This window comes from Aquarana catesbeiana, linkage group LG04, assembly GCF_042186555.1.
Source record: "Aquarana catesbeiana isolate 2022-GZ linkage group LG04, ASM4218655v1, whole genome shotgun sequence".
Taxonomy (NCBI): Eukaryota; Metazoa; Chordata; class Amphibia; order Anura; family Ranidae; genus Aquarana; species Aquarana catesbeiana.
Genome location: NC_133327.1, coordinates 179,236,045 through 179,249,090, shown reverse-complemented (window position 1 = coordinate 179,249,090; position 13,046 = coordinate 179,236,045). Strand labels below are relative to the sequence as shown.

At 46.2% G+C, this 13,046-nt stretch overlaps 1 protein-coding gene across 1 annotated transcript in view; it reads right to left on the bottom strand.

The window, feature by feature from the left end:
• The window catches only part of ACSL3 (acyl-CoA synthetase long chain family member 3), a 128,937-nt gene that overhangs the window by 7,490 nt on the left and 108,401 nt on the right, over positions 1-13,046 (bottom strand). The window contains exon 13 of the mRNA XM_073625955.1: positions 12,347-12,461. Within this exon, the coding sequence (XP_073482056.1) occupies positions 12,347-12,461 (115 nt within the window). The remainder of the gene's footprint in view (positions 1-12,346; positions 12,462-13,046) is intronic.

Here is a 13,046-nt window from a genome sequence, read left to right as displayed (position 1 = left end):
TGTCAGGCGGCTAGGTCGCCTGACAAGTCGCCCCTGTGTGAACCGGCACTTAAGGTATTCACTAGCAAACAATCACCTCCAAATATCAGAACTGCTCCTCATTACACAGATATTTTAAAATCTTGCGAATTCTCTCAGCAACCAGACCAGACCAATCTCTTTTCAGGTACTCTGGTGACTGGGGGAAAAAAAAAAAAAGGATGGGCTGAAGTCTAAACCACCTGTTATGCTTATTAAGTCATCTAATGCTATTTGGCCAGGCCAATTGGCTCTTGTAATATAGTACAAGGCACTGCTCACAACAGTGTATTATAGGAATGCACGTAAAATTACACATTTTTCCTCAATGCACAAAAACGTGCTGCCCCTTTGCAGACACAGCTGTACAATTACTTCCTAATGGCACCCCCATACATCTGTGCATGCTAAAACGCATGGTACCACAGTACAAAATGCCACTATTTAACTTTTTTATTTTATTTATGTATTTATTTTTTTACACATTTCTTGTGCATAGGGGATTCCCATTGAAATGAAAGAGTTTTCCTAAACACGATGCGCAGAAACACGCTCATTTGCATCTCCCAGTGTGAGTGGAGCCTAAGGGAAGGAAACCTGGAGATGTGGAGCATAGCCACTGCTTCCGAATACCATGTTTGCGTATAGGCAAACTCAAACCACTGGTGGATATGGACAATAGATTTTTAAATTGGTTAAATGGAGATTCAAAACTGCATTGCATACTAAACAAGTGGAAAAACACGTGTTTTCAATCACATCTGACCCCAAAAGAGAACATGCATATCTGATACTGCAGAATAACCAAGGTTTAGTGCTGCCTAAAACCTCCCAGTTTCTACATGGTTTGGTATTGAAGGTTAGGTATATCCCCATTATCCTACTGCATAATGAGCTAGCAGCCGGTCTGGGCAATAACACGTGGAAAGTCACTATGTGTGCAGAAATAACCCTGCCCCAGAAAGACTGCACAGACACACAATCATAGTCCTAAATGCAGACTGTGTTGAAAAGGAAAGCAGCAGAAACTGTCACGGTCACAGCAGTGATGATGCTTGCGAGTTCTGAGATACAACTAGAATGAGTCACTAAGCTGCTGATACACTTCTCACCCAGCACTAAATGAGGATTCCTCTCCCAAACTATAGCCAGGAAGTATATAAGCATCTTGCTGCCAGACATTATGAAAGTCGTGACAGAGAGCACGGAAGCAGTCACTGCGATGTGAACATCAGTTCATGTTAACATTTGGCCTTAGACAATCTGTTTGACCACCCAGGCTATTGAGCTTTCAACAACCCTGCACTGCGATGATGACTTTTAACCAACATTCTATTGCACAAAGTTGGCTGTTCTACAAAAAACTATTTCAGAGATTAAGGGTTTTCACATTTTTAGACATTTCTAGTCCCCTGCTGCTAGTCATATGTTCAAAATAAATAAAAAAACAGCCTTTGGAATACAGAGTAAAATAAATAATATTTATTTATTTCAGGTACTTATATAGCGCCGTCAATTTATGCAGCACTTTACATATACATTGTACATTCACATCAGTCCCTACACCCTCAAGGAGCTTACAATCTAAAGTCCCTAAACTCACATTCATACATACTAGGGACAATTTAAACAGGATCCAATTAACCTACCAGCATGTCTTTGGGGTGTGGGAGGAAACCGGAGTACCTGGAGGAAACCCACGCAGACACAGGGAGAACATGCAAACTCCAGGCAGGTAGTGCCGTGGTTGGGATTCGAACCAGCGACCCTTCTTACTGCTAGGTGAGTGTGCTACCCACTACACCACTGTGCTGCCCAATATCAATATATGGTTTTAAATTGGCATACAAATATATATTTGAAATTAAACCTTTATTATTTCATGGTAGCAACATGGCGTGGGCAGTCTTCTGCCAGACACAGGCTGTGTCACTCACCTCCAGCCTATGTCTTAGAATAAAAGTGAGGTGAAGCCTCCATCAATCTACATGTAATATCCAACTCCCATTGCGCTTAGCTGGTTACTGGGCATGGAGGAGGAATGGGCTGTAAATTTACCACTATGCATATGCCCACATGTGTGACTCTGAATTGAGGACATGAACAGTACGTGGCGATGGCGAGCAGCAGAATCAACTAGGTTTTTTGTAGAATACAGAAAACTAATCTCATAGTGAGTATGAACAGCATTTGATAGTTTTTTTAATGATGTTTAGTGACACTCATCAAATTTTCAAATGTGTATGAATAATACAATTTACCGCTCTACATAAGGTAGTAAAAAGACAGGCAATTCTAAATATTGAGTCTGAAAGTGAGAAAAAAAAAAAATAGGATTTTTGACTTACCTAAAAATCAGTTTCTCTGAGTCCTAGGTGATATACACCCCCTCTCTGCTATAGGCCTTCAGTTAAGTAACAAGCAGTACTAGAAGTATTAACAACTCCATAGAGGGGCGGGTGCTGTGTCTGTAAATGAACTCAGAGAAACGGATTTTACGGCAAGTCAAAAATTCTATTTTCTCATTCGTTCATTGACAGACACAGCCTTCTTTATTCAGAACCATAGGGAAAAAAAAAAACAAAAAAAAAAAAAAAAAACACAAAAACCCTCTGGACCCCAGTCTGGAGAACCTTGTGGCCAAAAAAAGGATCCGCAGATGACAGCACATCAATCTTGTAAAATTTTGTGAAAGTATGCACCGACGACCAGGTGGCCGCCTTGCAAACTTGCGTCACTGACATTTGATGATGGAAGGCCCAGGAGGCACTCAGTGCTCGAGTAGAGTGTGCCTTCATTGGGAAGAGAGGAACCCGACCCTTGATAGAATAGGCCTGAGTCGCCGTCTGTCTGATCCATCTAGAAATGGTCGCCAAGGAAGCAGCTAGCCCCTTCTTTGGTCCATTCGTGATCACGAACAGGGAGTTCGACTTCCAAAAGGACTCCGTGGCCGCCAAGTACACCCCGATTGCCCGTACCACATCTAAGGTGTGCAAAGGAAATTCCCTCGGATGTTGCGGCCTGGGACACAGAGAAGACAACACAATGTCTTCATTTAAATGGAAATTAGAGACAACCTTTGGAAGGTATGAAGGACAAGGACGAAGCACCACCTTGTCCAGGTAGGGCGTGTGACAGGATAGCACCGCCAACTCCGTCACCCTGCGAGCAGAAGTAATAGCCACCAAGAAGGCCACCTTCTGTGATAGCGTGAGCAGGGGAATTTCTCGAATATTTTCAAACAGAGGCTTCTGTAGAACCAAAAGTACCAGATTCAAGTCCCACGGTGGCAAGGGAGATTGCACTGGTGGAACCACATGTCGCAATCCCCGAATGAAGGTACACACAAGGGAATGCGAAGCGTTGAAAGAAAACCGCCAAGGCGGACACCTGGCCCTTGACAGTACTCAAGGCCAAATTCTTTTCAACGCCCCTCTGAAGAAAAGTAAAAATTCGAGCCACCGAAGGAGGAACGTGGGTGAAACACCACTGACTCAGACCATGAAATGTATGCTTTCAACGTCCGATGATATACCTTCCTGGATAGACTTCCTAGCTTTGAGTAGTGTCGGAATCACAGATGCAGATAATCCCCTATCCTTCAACACCTGGCTATCAACAGCCATGCCGTTAAAGCCAGCGACGGTAAAGCAGGGTGGAAGATCGGCCCTTGGGATAGCAGATCCTCCCTGGGAGGCAGCCGCTAGGGGGCGCCTGCGACCAGACGCACCAGGTCGGCATACTAGGACCGACAAGGCCAGTCCGGGGCCACTAGAATGACCGGAATTCCTTCGGCCTCGATCCTGTGCAACAGTCGCGGCAGAAGTTTGAGGAGGAAAGGCGTAGATCAGACGATACTGGCCCCACAGAGCGTCTGAGGCTTCCGAAAGAGGGTCCCGAGACCTGGCCACAAACCTCTGCACCTTCCTGTTGATTAGGGATGCCATCAGACCTACCTCTGGAGATCCCCAGCGTAGACAGATCTGTTGAAAATCCTCCTGATGAAGGTCCAATACATGGTGACTGAGGTAATCTGCCTGCCAGTTGTCCACCCCAAGAATGTGAATGGCGGAGATGGCCGGGACGAAACGCTCTGCCCACCGTAGAATGCCAGCTACTTCCAAGGCGGCTAACACACTCCTTGTCCCTCTCTGGTGGTTGACAAAGGTCACCACCATGGCATCATCTCACTGCATCCGTATCGGGAGCCCCTGAATTCGATCCGTCCAATGATCCAGACATAGTCTGATTGCCCGGAGTTCCAAATGTTGATGGGTAGCCTGGATTCCTCTAGCGTCCAGTGACCCTGAGCTGAGCTCAGGCCCAGGACTCCTCCCCACCCAGACAGACTGGCATCGGTGGTGACCACCGTCCAGTACAGAGAGAGAAGGGATTTCCCCTGCTGAAGAGCCGGGGAACGAAGCCACCAGATCAGGAACCCTTTGGTTCTTTGACGCAGCCGAATCTGACTGTCCAGAGACTCGGAACACTCGTCCCATTTTAACAAGATCTCCTTTTGCAGGGGACTCGTATGGAACTGAGCGAACAGGACCGCCTCGAATGTAGACACCATCAGACCCTGCACTCGCAAGTCTGCAGGAAGACCCACCTGCTGGACAGCAGTAAGCCAGTTGCCGTCTGTAATTTCTGGCATTTGTCCTGCGGAAGGACCACTCTGGCCCGAGCAGAATCCAGAGTCAGACCCAGATGAACCAATTTCCAAACATAAATCAACGCAGACTTTTGATAATTTAATCAGCCACCCAAAATCTGCCATATTCTGAACAGTGAACTCCACGTCGCCCCTCAGGGTCACTGGGGACTGCTTGCAGCAGAAGGTCGTCCAGTTAGCCCAGAACAGCAATTCCCCGCTGGCGCAGCAGCACTAGAACCAGGGCCAACACTTTGGTGAAGACCTAAAAGCGGAGGCGAGACCAAAGGGTAACGCCGCAAACTGATAAAGCTGCTCTCCCACAGCAAAGCGGAGGAACCGCTGGTGCTGTGCACAAATGGTAATGTGCAGGTAGGCATACTTGATGTCGATGGAGGCAAGAAAGTCCCCCTGATGAAGAGATGCCACCACAGAGCAAATTGACTCCATTCTGAACTTCCGCACCCGCACATAGCGGTTCAGGGCCTTGAGGTCGTGAATCGGACGTATAGTACCCTCATTTTTGGGGATCGTAAAGTTTGAATAAAAGCCCTGGAAACGTTCCGACACCCGAACCAGGATGATCGCCCCTTGGAGCAATAGGCCTTGCACTGCGCCCCAGAGGGCAAACAAGCGGTCTGGAGACAGATGCAGATTGGACAGAAAAAAAAATTTGCTTGGGGGACAAGTCTGGAACTCTATCCTATAACCAGACAGAATCACTTTATCAGAGGTCCACGGGCCTGGAAACCACCAAAGACATCCCCCCACCCGGACTGCAGGTGAGGGTGCCTCTTCATGTCGAAGGAGTCTTATCTGTGGGTTTGGAGAAACCCGCTCTCATTTTGCCTTACCAGGGTCGCTTGGATCCTCCCGAGGGGGGCTGGAAAGCCTTGAAGCCTTTGTCAGTGGACCCCAAGGGACAAAAAACTTTGTGCGTCGAGAAGGCCCACGCTTGCAACTTGGCTCCTTCCCCTTCTTTGACTGTGGTGGAAGAAAAGTACTCTTAATATCATCCAGAGTGGCCCCAAACGATCGCCTTGAAAAGGCCAATCAGCTAGTGCTTTTTTTTTTTTTTTTTTTTTTTTTTTTAAGAGGCTTGGTTCGCAGTCCAAACACTTCAGCCACAATACCCGCCCAAGCACTACTGCTGAAACAGACAGCTTAGAAAGCAAGGGAGCTGCGTCCAAAGAGGCATCGCAGACAAACTGCAGCCCCTGGACTAGTTGGTCTGTTAATTCAGTGAAGGCAAGAGGAAACTGGTTATCCTCCAGGTCACGGCGCAACAGCTTCGCCCACTCTGTCAGCATTTGAGACACCAGGGCAATAGCCAAGACCGGCCGAAGTGCCGAACCCGCAATAGTGAACATGGTGCAGAGACTCTGCCTTCCTGTCAGCCGGATCTTTAAAGGTCGGAGAGTCCTCAACCGGAATCATGGTGGTTTTGTTCAGCCGAGAAACCGGGGGATCCACCACAGGTGGAGTCGTCCACTTTTGGAAAAAGACTCTCAAAGAGATAACGCACAGCGAAGCACTTTTGGATCACAAAGGGACATTTTGGACACTCTGATTCTTTATAGCCAAAATTGTCAAAAAAGGAGGGATAAGGGAACACTTTTGCTGCGCGAGGCAGCTTGTGAGTGCCAAAAGGGACCGGCACCTCCACCGCAGCTGCATCCTCCATTTTTAAGATTCCCTGCACAGACGCAATCAGTGCGTCCACCAGCGCTTTCTCATGCGCAGCCACCAGGGTAAAGGAATCATCCTCACTGTCCGAAATATCTAGGAGCGCGGCCGCAGACCCGGCAGGGTGGGCCCCGTCCACGACAGCCAAATCAGATTCAGGATCTGACGAGACTGATGAAGCAGGGGAAGGCAGGGGACGCGTCTTGCTAGTCCGCCGCCCAAAAGCCACCTCCACCCGGGCCCAAAGGACTCCAGGGCCGCCGTCAGTGCGTCAACGGATGGCTGGGACCAAGAGGGACCTGCAGCCTCTGATAGGGGGTCAGGTGGGGAAACATGCTCCTGAGACGCCATAGGAAAGAGAAAAAAAAAAAAAAAGGAAGGAGACCCCCACATCAAGAATGACCACTGCAATGGTACACCCCCCATGCCGGTAGCGGTACTGGATCACCAGGACACCCCATAGCAGAGAGAGGAGGGATCCCCCAGAGTCACCACCCCATCAGTGTAGCGCTTGCTGCCTCAGGTGTAAACCCGCACACACGTGGCTTCAGAAGAAAAAGAAAACACAGGAGTCAGCGCTGGGTTAAAAGGAGGAGCTTCCGCCTGCTGAAAACGTGGTCCTGGGCTACACAGTGATGGCGGCCGTTGCCTATGCCAATATCAAGGTCATCAGGCACTAGGGGAAAGGACGCAGGCTACGGCAAAATGGCCACTGGCCGAGTTAGACAAGGCTACCACAGATGCAGGTGAGAACCCCGTAGCCTCCCAGGATGAGAGCGAGAGAGGATCTGGGCATTGGACCTAGTGCGCCCCCCCCCCCCCCTCGGTAAGCACCGCACCTTGCGGTGCACACCCTCAGCACTCAACCCGTCCCCCAGGATCCACCAAGGCACACTACCCCATATGGAGGGGGAAAGGGGGGTTACCAAGGGCCCTCCAGGGCCAGGAAAAGTGGGTGCAGAGACAGAGGGGAACCCACAGGACCGATCGAACCGGGGAGGGGCCCGCGTCCGCCACACAAAAATCCCAAAGGGGAGAGGGGGACATTTACTCACCATACCAGGACCAAGTGGGGCACCGCTCCATATAGAACCTCCTCGCCACCGAAGTGGGGGCTGTTGGCCATGAGGGACACTGCGACTCAAGCCGAGACCTGGACGTATGCGACCTCGCAAGACGTTTAACTTGCAGGGCCAGCCCCCGTCCAGCGGGGCTATGTCGCGGCCGACCTAGTGCGTAGCTGCAGTCTGCAAGCGCTTGCTGCCAGACCGGGGTTAACACTGGATCGAATGTCCAGCCCGTCGCCCAGCCCGGCAGTTGATTGTAGATCTCACTGGAAAAATCAAGGAAAAACATCAAAACAAAAATAAAAATTGCCAGGACTAGAGATCCCAGCAGGGAACTAGGTCCTTACTCCTGACTAGGCAGAAAAAAAACTGAAGGCCTATAGCAGAGAGGGGGGTGTATATCACCTAGGACTGCCCATGGGCGCAGCCAAGTCTTTTTTCTGCCTAGTGCCCTACTCCTGTAGGGGGCGATATAACCCTATGGTTCTGAATAAAGAAGGCTATGTCTGTCAATGAACGAATGAGAAATATATGTTACCAAAAAAAATTACTCCAAGATGCCTCACCAGTAACCTTCCCTCCTAATAGATAAAAAAACTCACACTTTAACAGGAAGCTGGGGTGAACGCATTCTAGATCCACGAATAGAAAAAAACACAACATGTCATCCTATCAGAACTTCAGAAGTCACCACATAACAGAATTTCGGGTCACCTTTATCATTAGATCAAAACCACTTTTTAAAAAAACAGATGTAGATAAGACTCCCTTGTTCATTGCAATATCCACACCAACATTATATTATAAACATTTCAGTATTTATGCACGTGGAGAATATTTTGGTAAAACATTTAAAATTAAAATTCTTGACTTGCTACACCATGCTGTGTTTTAAATATCTTCATTTAATATACACTGGTCTAAATACGAGGAATGAAGGGAATCCAAGCAGTAAAAGTACCGGAATTTTATTTGCTATCCGCTGGCAGCCCCTGTACAGCAGATCCCAGATTGGGGGAGGGATAAGCAGAACAAGGGCCAATCAGGTGTACTGTGGTGCAAGGAGCATGATAATAGGAGGAGGGGTTTGGGTTCCTGGAGGACTGGGTAGACTTCTCAGTCAATAACCGGTACTATAGAAGGTACGGACTGCACCTAAATGAGGAGGGTGCAGATCAGCTGGGAACGAAGATGGCTAAAAAGTTAGAGGGGTTTTTAAACTAGGCGATGGGGGGAGGGTCTAGAGGTAGAGATAGTCAGCGTGGAACATATTCCAGAGGATAGTATTGGGGGCATTAGTGGTAGGTTGACCAAAGCACATAAACCCAAGGTAAGTACAGTAGCAAGTCCTAGTTGCAATCTCAGAACACCCAATAAGAGGAGACTATGCGGCTGGTCTAAACTACGTGGCATGTTCACCAATGCCAGGAGCCTGGCGGACAAGATTGGAGAACTAGAGATACTGTTGTACGAGGAGGATTTGGATTTTGTGGGAATTTCAGAGAGCTGGTTCAACAGCTCTCATGATTGGCTGGCAAACATTCAAGGGTATACCCTTTATGGCAAGGATAGAGAGGGTAAAAAATGGGGAGGGGTATGCCTATATATCAAGAATAATGTACAAGTGAATGTGAGAGATGACATCACTAAGGGAGCTAGGGAGGAGGTAAAATCCTTATGGGTGGAGCTCCAAAGGGATGAAGCTAAGAGGAAAATACTGGGAGTATGCTATAGGCCCCCAAATCTGAGGAAGGAAGGGGAGACAGATCTATCACAATTTGGATTAGCAGCAAGTATGGAAAGTGTTATCATAATGGGGGATTTTAACTATCCAGACAGACTGGGCGGAGGGAACCACGCATTCATCTAAGGCTCGCCAGTTACTAAAGGTCTTGCAGGACAATTTTATGGGTCAGATGGTAGACGCACCAACTAGAAATAAAGCGTTACTGGATCTACTGATTACCAACAATACAGACCTGATCACGGATGTGGAAATATGGGGCAATTTAGGTAACAGCGATTACAGGTCAATTGGCTTCAGTATAAATCACACAAATAGGAAATATAAGGGGAATACAAAGATACTGAATTTCAAAAGAGCCAACTTCCCTAAACTACGAGCCTGGCTAGAAGGCATAAATTGGGATAAAATCTTAGGAACAAAGAACACGGAGGATAGATGGGTTTGCTTTAAGGGCATATTAAACAAGAAGGGCATTAGCCAATGCATCCCATTAGGTAATAAATTTAAAACAGCAAACAAAAGTCCTGGATAGCTTAACTCGAAAGTAAAAATGCACATAAAAGCAAAGAAGGCGGCCTTCAAAAAATACAAGGTCGAGGGATCATCATCAGCATTTAGACTTTATAAAGAATGCAACAAGAAATGTAAGGGTGCAATAAGGACGGCTAAGATAGAACATGAAAGACACATAGCGGAGGAGAGCAAAAAAAATCCCAAGAAATTCTTTAAGTATGTAAACAGTAAAAAAGGGAGCACAGACCATACTGGCCTCAAAGAATGAGGAAGGATATCTGGTTACAAAGAGTGGGGAGATGGCAAAGGTATTGAATGTATTCTTTTCCTCAGTCTTCACGAGGGAATCGGGGGGCTTCAGTAAACAAAACTGCAGTGTTTATCCTCATGACACATCACAGGAAGCACTTCCATGGTTAACAGAGGACAGATTTAAAATTAGACTTGGGAAACTTAACATTAATAAATCACCGGGACCAGATGGCTTGCACCCGAGGGTACTTAGCGAACTCAGTCAAATAATTGCCAGACTATTGTTCTTAATTTTTACTGACAGTCTACTGACTGGAATGGTACCAGCTGATTGGAGAAAAGCCAACGTAGCACCAATATTTAAAAAGGGCCAAAAATACATCCCTGGGAATTACAGACCAGTTAGCCTAACATCAATAGTATGTAAACTCTTGGAGGGGATAAGGGACTACATACAAGATTTTAGTAATGAGAACGGTATCATTAGCAGTAATCAGCATGGATTCATGAAGAATCGTTCTTGCCAAACCAATCTATTAACCTTCTATGAGGAGGCGAGTTGCCATCTAGATAAAGGAAGGCCCGTAGGCGTGGTGTATCTGACTTTTGCAAAAGCATTTGACACAGTTCCCCATAAACGTTTACTGTACAAAATAAGGTCCGTTGGCATGGACCATAGGGTGAGTGCATGGATTGAAAACTGGCTACAAGGGTGAGTTCAGAGGGTGGTGATAAATGGGGAGTACTCAGAATGGTCAGGGGTAGGTAGTGGGGTCCCCCAGGGTTCTCTGCTGGGACCAATCCTATTTAATTTCTTCATAAACGACCTTGAGGGGAACAGTTCAATCTCTGTATTTGCGGATGATATTAAGCTAAGCAGGGCAAAAACTTCTCCGCAGGATGTGGAAACCTTGCAAAAAGATCTGAACAAATGAATGGGGTGGGCAACTACATGACAAATGAGGTTCAATGTAGAAAAATGTAAAATAATGCATTTTGGTGGCAAAAATATGAATGCAATCTATACACTGGGGGAGAACCTCTGGGGGAATCTAGGATGGAAAAGGACCTGGGGGTCCTAGTAGATGATAGGCTCAGCAATGGCATGCAACGCGGTGGACTTGAGAAGAGGAGGATTTGGGCTGCTTTGTGCAAAGCCACTGCACAGAGCAGGTAAGTTTAACAGATAACTTATGTATTCTTCATTGTTTTGGGCATCGCTATAATCACAATTACCCTGTTGCCACCATTTTCTATTTACCAGGGACGAGGTGCCGGATACCATATGGGGGTCCTAGTAGATGATAGGCTCAGCAATGGCATGCAATGTCAAGCTGCTGCTAACAAAGCAAACAGAATATTGGCATGCATTAAAAAAGGGGATCAACTGCAGATATAAAACAATAATTCTCCCACTCTACAAGACTTTGGTTCGGCCACACCTAGAGTATGCTGTCCAGTTCTGGGCACCAGTCCTCAGGAAGGATATACTGGAAATGGAGCGACAAAGCTAATAAAGGGTCTGGAGGATATTAGTTATGAGGAAAGGTTGCGAGCACTGAACTTATTCTCTCTGGAAAAGAGACTCTTGAGAGGGGATATGATTTCAATATACAAATACCATACTGGTGACCCCACAATAGGGATAAAACTTTTTCGCAGAAGGGAGTTTAACAAGACTCGTGGCCATTCATTAAAATTAAAAGAAAAGAGGTTCAACCTTAAACTACATAGAGGGATCTTTACTGTAAGAGCGGCAAGGATGTGTTATTCCCTTCCACAGGCGGTGGTCTCAGCGGGGAGCATCGATAGTTTCAAGAAACTATTAGATAAGCACCTGAACGACCGCAACATTACAGGGATATACAATGTAATTCTGACATAATCACACACATGGGTTGGACGTGTGTCTTTCTTCAACCTCACCTACTATGTAACTATGTAAGGAGTGTGCGGCTTCTCAGTTTACTGTACAAAGAGTGGGAGAAGAGACCTTTACCCTCAGTGCCCACTATGAACCACATGAGAATTGCACAGGAACCATATTCCTGTGCAATTCACATTTATTTCCAATGGGGTCAATCGCACCAAAGACATGCATGCACCTTTTTTGGAAGCGCACCGCAACTGGATTGCATGGTCCTTTTGAAGTGCTCCGGCGCAGGCAAACTCACTGCATTTGGGGTGTTAACCTTGTGTTGACACCTGCTGTGGATCGCAAGGGCAGTGCGATTGCAATGCAAGTGTAAACTATCAGGTTACTTTTCCTGCCAGGCAGCACTGTATTGTGTGTCAGAGTTCAGTCTCTACAAATTACTCCTGCATTTCTTCAATGTCCACTCCTCTGCATGTAATGCAAACTGTGCCAATGTGTCAGCAACTGCAGAAAACAGATCAGGTGGCTGCACTTACCTGTTTGCATATGCACAGATGTTATCCACAATGGAAAGGTTTTTCAAGGCAGCTTCCACTTTCCCAAGTGAAACATATTCCCCTGCTTGGAGCTTCACCAGGTCTTTCTTCCGGTCTAACACAAAAAAAAAAAAAAAAGAAGAAGAGATCACAAAATGGCAATGTCGCATGTAAGAAACTGTATATTGCTGCAATCACAAGATTTAGATTATATTAGAAATTTGATTTTATCGACCTAGATTAATAACTCCTGGATATATGCAACATGCAAGCAAATGCTGAAAGGTATTACAGTTGAATTTCAGAAGGAAAAAAGGTGCTATATTAATTCTCACAACACTGTACATTGAGATCACTGAAAAATAATGGTTCACAAACCAGCCTTGCAATGATATAAAGCCTATACAAAGTACAATCATGTGCATACAGTAAATGGTTAATGAACGGTTTCAATTATACATAATGATAAGGGCATTACTTGAAAAGGAATTTGGGCTATAAATTTTACAGGTGTTCTATAAATTAGAAGTCATTCGTTTATATCAGTGCAGATCATAAACTACAGTGCCTTGCAAAAGTATTCACCCCCCTTGGCATTTTTTGTGGTTTTGTTGCCTCACAACCTGGAATTAATGTTAGTTTGAGGATTTGCATCATTTAATTTACACAACATGCCCACAACTTTGAAGATTTTTTTTTT